The sequence below is a fragment of the Lactuca saligna genome, chromosome 4 (assembly GCF_052625555.1).
Source record: "Lactuca saligna cultivar CGN05327 chromosome 4, ASM5262555v1, whole genome shotgun sequence".
NCBI lineage: Eukaryota > Viridiplantae > Streptophyta > Magnoliopsida > Asterales > Asteraceae > Lactuca > Lactuca saligna.
The window spans coordinates 96,588,963-96,599,618 of NC_136420.1; the positions used below are offsets into that span (position 1 = coordinate 96,588,963).

Below are 10,656 nucleotides of genomic sequence, written 5' to 3' on the forward strand. Positions count from 1 at the left end.
ACCTTCTGACAACAGTTGAAGAATTAAGGCTTATTCAATTTTTAGTCTTTTTTCGGTTCCAGTTTCAGTTTCGTTTCCGAACACCTTCTTAGATTTTTTTTAAAGAACCAAACCAAACTGGAAACGGTTGGAGCCAAATAGTGGTATTCGGTTCGGTTTTTTGTTCTTATTTTGAGGCTTATTTGGTTCCGGACCAAATAACATCCATGTGAATCGGTGAATACCGGAGGAAAAACGAGTTTACTAGGATTTTTTTTTCATGGTTACTTTTGCAAGAAATCCCAAACATGAAGGGCTATTGTAAGAACAAACCATATCCTAAAATTGGCACGAAAGCGCGGGCTACTCCATCACATAAACCTTCTTTTAAACCCCTAGGGTTTTCCCCCACAAGAGATCGTTAATTCAAGCTTCAAGCTAACTCCAATGGCGACGACGAAGTCCGTCGACGCCTCGCTATGGTGGGATCCCTTTACCGACTTACTAACAGAACTCGAAAACCTTTCCCCATCATCCGAACTCCCAACTTCTCTGGTATTATACCCATTTTGTTTTCAATCCTGAATTTCTTGAAATCCATGTAATTGATTTCATTAGGTCGTGTAACTTGGAATTAAAATGTGGACTTGCAGGTGAATAAGTTGAAAGAAAACCACTCATGGTTATTGGGCTCTGTCTCTCTATTCAAGCCACCCAATCAGAAATCGAGAGAGGCGTTGGATTCCCAACAACTTCAAATCGGCTCTCACCCGTTAACCATACAGCCAAGACTAAAAGAATTGGCAATGAAGATCAGTTCCTCATTGGTCAGTTCAGTCGGCTACATTCTCCTTTTAATTGTTTTTTTTTTTTTTTACTTTCCTAATTATGAGTTGTATGCTTTTTCTAAATTACCTATGGGAATTATATTAAACTCAGAATAAGTTAACGAGATTTCTGGATGTTTTTGAAAAATTGTGAAATCTGTGCCCAGAAATTGTCGGGAATCCATGATAGGTGCAAATGCAAACGCAGATTCCAGTTTCTGCTAACATAGAGACCAACACAGCAGAAACTAAATAGATGACACAGATAATTAATCCGAATCAAATAAGAACGGGATGGATGTATGCATTTTACTGAAGTAGTGTGGGGATTAAGTATATAAGTCAAACATATTACATATATAACACAATTTGTACATGTTTTAATGTTTATGTTGCAAGTGCACATAATTGGAAATGAAAAAGTGTTCCAAGCATGAACTTGTGAGTTGTGATGATCTAAATGCAAGCGATCAATGTACATTGTAAGCTTTATAGCTGTGTTGTGCAGCTAGGCATACTAATTTATTGGAATTGGGATGATAGTTTTATCAGAGTAGCAAATGGGATTTAAGTTACCAGCATCTAGAATTACACATTAGATGGGAAGAAAAAGACCATATTTTTGCTTTCCAAGTAGCAAAGTAGCCATGCTTACTGCTGGGAACAATAATCTAATCTGTTTAGTATGGAGGAAGAAAATAATCAACCATTATGGTATGGAAAAGGTTTGAAGTGGTTTCTATGGGTTCCGTGTGTATAATTGTAAGGAGGTAAAACATAGACAATCGTTTCCATAGATGACCTCAAACTTCATACTAGTTTGTAAGAGTTTGTGTTGACAGATTTTACTAGAAATATGAATTAAGCAGGCCTCATGAATATGTGGATGCATTATACATGTGGTATAATACATGTTTGCAACTATCTTTTATCCTATTTTTACACTTCAGAGCTCACTACCAACATTTAATTGTAGTTCAAGTTTGATGTGACAATGATCTGAATTCGCATTTTTTGCAGTGTTTGGATGAAGTGCAATCTTATATACTTGTTGAAAGATCATGTGAACATGACACATCTGATATTGTAGCCCTTGAGCCACTTCATTTGGTTAGTTCCTTCTTCTTCATGTTATCTTTTTAAGTTCAAAGTCATTCGTGACACATCTACACATAAATCTAATAAGCAACACTTTGATTCTTGTATGCCTGATTTTCGTCTTTCCTTCCTACTTTCAAGAAAGCTATGCTTCAGTACTACATTGAACGACAATGTGTGTTGAAGTGTATTCGCCAAATTTTCATGCTATCCTGTAAGTTCATAATTCTCATTTTCTTAATTCCTTGATTTGTTTTCCACCTCATTTGGCTTAAATACTTTTGGTTCAGTGTATGCTGAAGATGGCTCAAAAGTAGATCAAAGTTTGAAGGAAATCATGCAGAGGTTGATTTCTGAAGGATTGGAAAACAGATTGTTATCTGTTATCGAGAGTTTATTGTCTGCCACTTATCCTGAAAGCATGGTAAATTCAATAATATATCATCAACTTTAAAGCTTCAATTCGCTCAAAGTTAAGTCTTTGACTGTTTTGCAGGATGTGGATGTTTTCTCCTTGTGGGCTGAGGAGATGCTTATTGAAGACAATTTGGTGTTGGATATTCTTTTTCTTGCTTATTATGAATCATTTTGTACATGCGATGGAAAACAGTGGAAGAATTTGTGTTTGCTTTATCAGGTATATAAATTCTTTTTGTTTTATCATACGTTTCTTTTCTGGTTAATAACTCAATAATTAAATGCAGAGGATGATATCTGGGGCATGTAATTTTGGGAAACTGGCAATATCAAGTGAAGCTGTGCAATCTATATATCATGCTAAAGTACAGATGTTGCTTATTCTTATAGAAACCCTTTACCTGGAAAATCTTCTCCAAATGATCCATGATGAGACCCCTTTCAGGGAGGGGAATATTTCTTTAACTGTGAGTGATATTCAAGAAGTGGATGCCATTATTTCCACCTTTGATGCATTTGAGACGAAAGAATCAGGGCCATTGATTTTAACATGGGCAGTGTTTCTATGTCTCATTTCATCTCTTCCAGATAAACAAGAACATGATGTGCTTATGGTACCACCTGTTTCCAAATATTTTCTCTCATATATATTACCATTTTACATCTCACCAAATGTAAACCATACTTTGGTTTTATGTTACAGGAAATTGATCATGTGGGATATGTTCGCCAAGCTTTTGGAGCTGCATCTTTATCTTATTTTGATGAAATCCTTCACAGTGATCTCCTGAAAGATTCAGAGGTGCCCCATTTGCTATTCTTGAACTTTCTTAATATCTTGTGTTTTATAGTAATTAATCAACTTCACCTTAATTTGAAAATTAGGGCCCAATTGCTGGTTCTCGTAGTGTCTTGAGGACTTTTGTCTCTGCATTCATAGCATCATATGAAATCAGTCTTCAGGTAACTGTTTACATATGCATTCTTTTGGTTAACCAACATTGACTTTTTTGTCCAATGCGTTAATGGTGACTTATATGTTGTAGTTAGAGGACAATAATCTCAAATTGATATTGAACATTCTTGGAGAAATTTATCAGGGAGAGGTTTGGATTCTTATTCATTTATTCTTTATAGTGTTGATTAATTGCCAACTTTGTTTGACTTGTTTGACCATAAATGGTATACAGGAGTCACTTTGTGTTCAGTTTTGGGATAGAGACAGTTTCATAGATGGACCAGTTCGGTGTCTGCTTTATAACTTAGAAGGCGAATTCCCCTTCAGAACTGTGGAACTTATTTACTTATTATCAGCTCTCTCTGAAGGATCTTGGCCTGCAGAATGTGTGTGAGTACAACATGATACAGTTCTTTTTGTGTTATACACTTTTTATTTAAAGTTTGAGAATCTGTGTACAGGTATAAGTTTCTTGACAAATCTGTTGGATTGTCAACTTTGGTTGACCTAAGAGTCAACCTTGAATATGACAATAATTCAAGAATTGTGGAGACACGGTTGCCAATGTCTGTTCCTGGACTTGAAGGTTTGGAGATACCAGGGAATACAAGAGGTCATGTTTTAAAATTCATAAATGACAACAGTGCCCTTGTACGATGGGAGGTGAACATTACATGCTTTCTTGTTTTCATTTTTTAGCAATAGCAATTGGGTACTTTAATTTTACTGTTTTTGCTTAGTTTTGTATTGTTTTTTCATGTAGTACACACAATCTGGAGTGTTGGTGCTTCTTTTGCATGTGGTTCAAGAGATGTATCTGGATGGCTCTGAGGAACTTCTTGCTACCCTTGGTTTGTTTAGCCGACTAGTCACTTTTAACAAGGTAATCTATGTGGTAGGTTAAGTAATATTCCAAATATACCCTTATAAATTGTTCAAAAGTGTTTTATCTACAGGATGTGTGTTATTCCTTAATGAGCATTGGTGATACATTCCATGGAAAAGGCATAACTGGGTACAGTGAGATTTTCAAATGTTCTGTTTTTCGTTTTTTTTTTTTTTTTAAATTATTAATTTATTTAATTTCTATGTTTGGGACTTATATGCAATGTTTTGTGAAGGTTAAATGTGGCAGAGATCATATGCACTTTAATCAAGAATCTTTCTCCTAACCGTAGTGGAGCGCTAATGATGTCAATGGGTGTTAACATTCTTGCTATGATGTTAAATTGGTTAGCTGTTGAATTGTTAAAAGACCGAAATACCCTCATTTAATATTTGAAACATTAAATATCAATTTATCTTTTCTTGCTTGCAGCTGCCCATCTCGTGTCATTCCAACTGTTCTGAAGACCAATATATTTGATGTTGCTCTAAAGATGAATCCTTTTAGCAGTGACTCAGATGCATTATCAAGGTGCATTTACTTGGGATTTTTTAGTTTTTCAAGGAAATATTATTAAACCCAATATAGGGTGGCTTTTGTATAACTTAATCCTTTTTTAAGTTATATTTTTAACATTTTTTTTTTTCTATTGTTGCTCCAGTGGCTCGTGGCTGCTTTCTGGAAGACTTGCTAAATTGCTTCTTATTGACTGTGAGCATAATGACAGTTCCTTTCCACTTGCTGTATCAGGTATGCTAATTTTTACTTCAGTATTCTTTTTTATTGATGATAAAACATTTTTTTAAAATTTTTTTTACATTCAGTATTCTTAATTCCATGGTTTCTCTTATCAGTGCTGGAGTTCACGATTCAGCTATTGGAGAAGGGAATAGAAAATGACTTCCTTTTGGCTCTTGTTATTTTCTGCATTCAGTATGTTCTTGTTAATCATGAGTACTGGAAATACAAAGTGAGACATTTTCGTTGGAAGGTGACATTAAAGGTATATATTAATTGACATGTATAATGCAAGTTGAACTGAACAGTGGAATTTATTAATTTTGTTATTGTTTATTCTTGTAGGTGCTTGAATTTGTCAAGACATGCATTTTATCAATCTCACACTCCCCAAAAATGGGAGATATTGTTCGCGATTTGTTGCTTTGTGATTCTTCAGTCCACAGTGCTCTCTTTCGCATTGTTTGTATAACAACACCAGCTTTAGAGGTCTGCTTTCATTTCCATTTATGACCTTCAAAATCCAATAGCTACTTGTCTGAAGCAACAATCTGAACAAAATTCTTGCAGAAACTTTATGTTAGCCGTATGTATGGAGTAATGGAAATTGAAGGACTACAGCTAGCAATTTGTTCTGTATTGGATATTTTCAGCATGCTTTTTGATCTTTCAAAGGTACGTTTGCAATATCTAGTATCTACATCTGGCTATTTAATTAAGCTCAATATGATATAAAGTTTAAGATCTTTTTTTTTTAATTGTATATCTAGGATGCTTTGCCTGGATATCCAGTCTTCCATCAAGCAGTGTTGTCATCTGCAACCAAGCCTATTCCTGTTGTTACAGCTATCATATCTCTGATATCATTCTCCTGGAATCCTGTAAAACAACACCAAAACTTGAAGTGTTATATGTTTGTATTGTTGTTGATTTTAAAAAGTTTTAACTGATTGGGTTATTTAAACAGAAGATCCAATTTGGTGCTGTAAGTGCTCTCTCCATGTTACTTTTGACTGCTGATGATTTGCAAGCATACATGTCTGCAAATGCTTGCTTTGGTTTAGATGACAAACAGGTAAAACACTTTTCTAATTCCTTTTTTTCTTCACTCTTTTAAATGTTATACCTATTTCATCGCCTGTATGCATATTAGATTGCAGATTTCAGGAAGTCTATCCTTCTGATTATCAGTGACCAATCACCTTTGAATGAAGATCTTATTGCCAATACTTTTAAGATGCTTGCATCAGCAGCATATTACCAGGTGTGCTTCAACTTATATATATATATATATATATATATATATTGCATTCTTGTGAATTTTGCACCTTCCCATCTGTTGTTCTGTGTTTAACTGTTCAAATTGCAGCCTGCCTTTCTTCTAGCTATAGTTGATTCAAAGGATAATACAGCTGAAGTTGGTTCTGGCTCTTTGGGGACCAAGGGAGAAAATCTGCTTGATACTCTTGTGGTGTATATTGGAAAATCCTCAGAAATGATAAAAAGGTACATCTCTTACCAGTTGTTATACTTGGTGGGTGTTTTGGTTTTGTAGATAAAACGAAAGAATGGAATTGAATTCCTTCCACCTACCCTTAGGAATGGTGAAGTCTGTCAAACATGGGATTTAAATGGTTCTGATAGAATCGAATTCCATCCATTTGTCAACCAAACATGCCACAGAGTGGAATCTTGATTCTTGAATTCCAATTGTTTGTGTCAGATTCTACTAAATGTGATGCAATCCACAAAACCAAACGCACCCTTAATTATAATTGATTGATTTCTGTTGTTTCCAGTCAACCCAAAATGCTGCTAAATGTTGTGGATTTCTTGATGGCATTGTGGCAAGGAGCTTCTCAGTTTATAAATGTTGTGGAACATCTGAAGAAGTCTGAAAGTTTCTGGAGTCAGTTGTCCACATGTATCTCAGTAACTTTGAGTACAGAGCCTGTATTATCATCATACAGATATCAATGTGAGGCAGACATATTGCAAATGATGTCACTTGAGATGTTTTTGCAGAAGAAGGTATTACATCCTGAAATCATCAGAAAAGCTTCTGAATTATCCAAATCTAGTAATGCTGAAAAACCAGATGGTGGCCCTAGACACGTATTATCTGCTTCAGTGCTGAGTGACCTCATCAAGTCGTATGCTTCCTGTGAGTATGATAATGACAAGTATCTTAAAGCACAGGTGCACTCTTCTTTGGAGTATTTTTATATTCTTTCTTGTTGGAAATATGATTTGTTGTTGATGGTTTTTTTTACAATGTGGTACTTTTGCCAGATTTCTGCTGCTATGTTCTCTGTTCAAGCTATTGAGAATTTGAGAAATGATTGCACAGGAAGTTTGTCTTCATCACTGGTTGAAAAATTAAGCATCCTGGGAAGAAAGGTGTGTTTTTTTTTACACATTTGGTTGGTTTATCATATCCAATTTTTCATTGTACAATTTAGAGGGCTATATCAAAAAAGAGCAGCTTTTTTTTCATTTATTTATGTAGTTATATGACCTTATATCTTTTTTCTTTTCAAGTTGTGGTTGCCATGTTTTCCTTATGCTTTTGTAGCCATATTTGTTGTTTATAACATCTTCTCTTCATATTTGCAGTTACACGATCTACCTGCATTTTCAGAATTGCTATCTCAATACAGGCAAAAACGTTACAGGTATTGAATCTGTAGCCCAAATAGCTTTTTATAACTTAATTAAAGGGCTAAATGTAAGAAATAACATCGCATTTTCATTTTTTTTTTCTATAATACACAAGTAAATGATAGTGCACTGCTGTTTCTTGCATTTAGTACCTGATTTAAATTGCACACTTTCTGTATATTATGTTTGGTAGGGAAGAGAAGAAACTTAAGAGTTTGATAATGAGTGACCTATATTACTACATGAAAGGAGAATTCGAAGGTCGAAAGATAGAACACAAATTGTTCAAAGAAATGTTTCAGTTTCTTCTAGAATCCAAATTTCTAGAAAGTTACCAAGACAAAGAAGCTGAAAACCTTTCAATTCATGCTAAAAACGTGCTGCTGTTTGACTACACACGTCTAGAAAAAGATTTAGGAATAGATTTATGGGATGTTTCAGAATGGAAAGGCTTGAAAAAAGATGCAGAAACAATGTTGTATCACATGAAAGATGTGAATTCAATGTTGATCCTTAGTAACTCCAAACTTTTAGCTTTGAAGGCATTGACAACCATGCTTCCTGTCTATGATGAAGATGTAAGTTCTCATAATCTCGGTTTCTTGTTTGTGGAAAAGACATGAATACCCTTCTTTTTAACTTGATGTTTATTCTTGATGCAGCTGAGATGGAAGGCTAATATCGGTGGAGGACTTTCAGAGATACTAATTAGTTCATGTATTGAACATATATGTCAGTCTCTCCATGAAGCTACAGAATCATCACTCCAATCCACCGATTCTTCCAATTACGCCCTTCATTTTCTTGAAGCTGAAGCTGAATTGCTTCTACATTTTCTCAAATTCATACAAAGAAAACAGTCTTTCCCATCTTCCATACTTATAATAAAAACCATCACTTCCAGTTTAAAATCAATAAAAGACTCGAACCCATTGAAGCTTTTACTCATGTCACTTCTCTCTTGCATCAACTCCCCTTTGTTTAAATCAATCAAGAACGAATCCGAGGTTACAGACGTCTTTTCACGGCTCCTCCCAATTCTCTGCAACTTTATCGAACCCGTTGACCATTTTACCCTTTCCATTTCAACTATCGATTTGGTGATAAAAACTTTGTCTACACCCACAACATGGTTTCCCATCATCCAGGAGCATCTAAAGGTCCAGAACATCATCAAAAAACTTCCAGATAAAAAATATTCGAATTCAGTCCCTGTGATTTTGAAGTTTCTTTTAACGTTTGCTCGTGTAAGAAAAGGTGCAGAGATGCTTGTGAACATGGGATTCTTTTCGTCTTTGAGAGTATTACTAGACGAAAAAGAAAAAGAAAATGAAAAGGTTGAGAAGACATGGGGTTTAGGGTTTGCAGTGGTGTCCATGATTATATACTCTCTAAAAGACAGTCCTTCAGCTTCTGATACTTTAGATTATGTGATTTCTTGTTTCATATTAGAAAAACCGGATTTCATTTCTTATTGTTTAAACACGCCGAATTTCTTGCCTATTCTTGATAAAAAGAAGCGAGCACGTCCTGAAAGTCAAACAAGTTTGACCGATCTGAAGGAGACACAGCATACCCTTTTGCTGATTTGCATGTTGGCAAAACATGAGAATGTGTGGAGTAAAAGCATGAAGGAAATGGATGTGGAACTGAGGGAAAGGAGTATCCGTTTGCTAGCTTTTATTAGCCGGGGCCCGGAAAGTAACAGTAGAAGTGGTTGGTTTTTGAGTTTATCATCATCAACATCAAGTGCAGTTGTGGGAAATACAGATGGTTGTGATGCTGATGTGGCTGCTATAGAGGTGTACAAGATTGCGTTTTATGTTTTGAAGTTTTTATGTTTGCAAGCAGATGCTGCTGCTAAAAGGGCTGAGGAGGTGGGGTTTGTTGATGTTGCTCATTTCCCTGATCTGCCAATGCCTGATATCTTACATGGGTTGCAGGTATAATTAATTCCCTCTGCAATTTCTTTTTACCTATCTCTTTCTCTCTCTGTGTGTAGATGTATATATTATATAATATGTATGAGTTTTGAGTTTTTGATGTTGAACACACACACAGGACCAAGGGATTGCAATAGTTAGGGAGTTGTGTGAAGAAGGGAAGAAGTTGAGGCCAGAAACAGAGGGTGTATGCATCTTACTCATACAAATAACGGAAAAGTGTTTGTATTTGGAATTCTGTGTGTCACAAGTTTGTGGTATAAGACCTGTAATGGGACGACTTGAAGATTTCTCCAAGGAACTCAAATTATTCTTTACAGGTACCTACCAATACCATCCTACTTTCTTATTACACCGTTCTACTTTGATATTAACAATTGTATTATAAAACAAAAAACATGTGCAGCAACTAAAGAACATGTGTTTCTTGAAGATTGGGTCAAGTCATTGAAGCAAATAAGTTCGTATGTTTACCCAGGAATAGGATTGTTTCAGACTGAAGGCTGTTTGTGATTTTTTGCACAGTAAGTTATTGTTGTAAAGACTAAACATATGATATATGATATGATATGAGGTAGTTTTTTCTTTTACAATTTATCCCCTCCACTCCTAATGCCTATTGCCTATTGCCTATTGTAATAATCTTAACGGAAACTAGACAACTATTCAATTTTTTTTTTAATGGGTTATAATATAAAAGTTTAGTTATTGATAAAGGGTGATGGGAAGGGTCGTGCATGAGGATCGGATCGGATTCATTCTGTATGGGATTTTGGGGTGGAAATAAAAAGTGAAATTCCCTCATGTATTATTGCTGCTTGACCATGTTTTTTTGGGTATTCAATCCGAATACAAAAAAGAAAAGAAAAAAAAAAGACATCGACATGTTTGTTTCAGTTCTTTAGTGGATTCTTGTTTTGATTGCTTCGTCCAAAAATATCTTTTACGTTTTTCTCCATCAGATGCCAAATGCCGCTTAGGATTTTTTTTTTTCATTAATTTTTTGTTTTTCTTTCTTATTAATAATCATATTATATATTTTAAAAAAGAATCATATCATTCAAAATCTCCATAACTTTTTAATTTACAGCTTAATAGAATTAATCTATTAAATTAAAATATATTATTAGGTGTAAACAAAAAATAAAA

At 34.8% G+C, this 10,656-nt stretch overlaps 1 protein-coding gene across 3 annotated transcripts; it reads left to right on the forward strand.

Annotated features, from left to right (window-relative positions):
- The first annotated feature begins 366 nt into the window (after positions 1 to 366).
- Positions 367 to 10,100, forward strand: LOC145042427 (nucleoporin (DUF3414)). Of its 3 annotated transcripts, none has more exons than XM_078990844.1 (31): positions 367 to 534; positions 633 to 806; positions 1,827 to 1,916; positions 2,046 to 2,118; positions 2,195 to 2,328; positions 2,401 to 2,541; positions 2,609 to 2,935; positions 3,025 to 3,123; positions 3,207 to 3,284; positions 3,368 to 3,427; positions 3,512 to 3,669; positions 3,741 to 3,942; positions 4,043 to 4,162; positions 4,236 to 4,294; positions 4,401 to 4,511; positions 4,598 to 4,696; positions 4,827 to 4,915; positions 5,020 to 5,168; positions 5,249 to 5,392; positions 5,474 to 5,578; positions 5,674 to 5,784; positions 5,871 to 5,978; positions 6,057 to 6,167; positions 6,273 to 6,409; positions 6,703 to 7,102; positions 7,196 to 7,303; positions 7,520 to 7,578; positions 7,758 to 8,142; positions 8,227 to 9,507; positions 9,626 to 9,827; positions 9,914 to 10,100. In XM_078990844.1, exons 1-31 carry the CDS (start codon positions 427 to 429, stop codon positions 10,018 to 10,020), a joined length of 5,529 nt encoding a protein of 1,842 aa, XP_078846970.1. In that variant the 5' UTR covers positions 367 to 426; the 3' UTR covers positions 10,021 to 10,100. The 3 variants fall into 3 exon arrangements, with proteins under 3 accessions (XP_078846970.1, XP_078846971.1, XP_078846972.1); XM_078990845.1 differs by having other exon boundaries at positions 5,874 to 5,978; XM_078990846.1 differs by lacking the exons at positions 367 to 534; positions 633 to 806 and having other exon boundaries at positions 1,895 to 1,916; positions 2,050 to 2,118.
- The last annotated feature ends 556 nt before the right edge of the window (positions 10,101 to 10,656 follow it).

Bases quoted from the DNA above. Each gene is read 5' to 3' on its own strand.
- LOC145042427 (XM_078990844.1), top strand. From the start codon at position 427: ATGGCGACGACGAAGTCCGTCGACGCCTCGCTATGGTGGGATCCCTTT. The intron at 535-632 runs GTATTATACCCA...GTGGACTTGCAG, and splicing joins CCGAACTCCCAACTTCTCTG to GTGAATAAGTTGAAAGAAAA. The intron at 4,163-4,235 runs GTAATCTATGTG...TTTTATCTACAG, and splicing joins GACTAGTCACTTTTAACAAG to GATGTGTGTTATTCCTTAAT.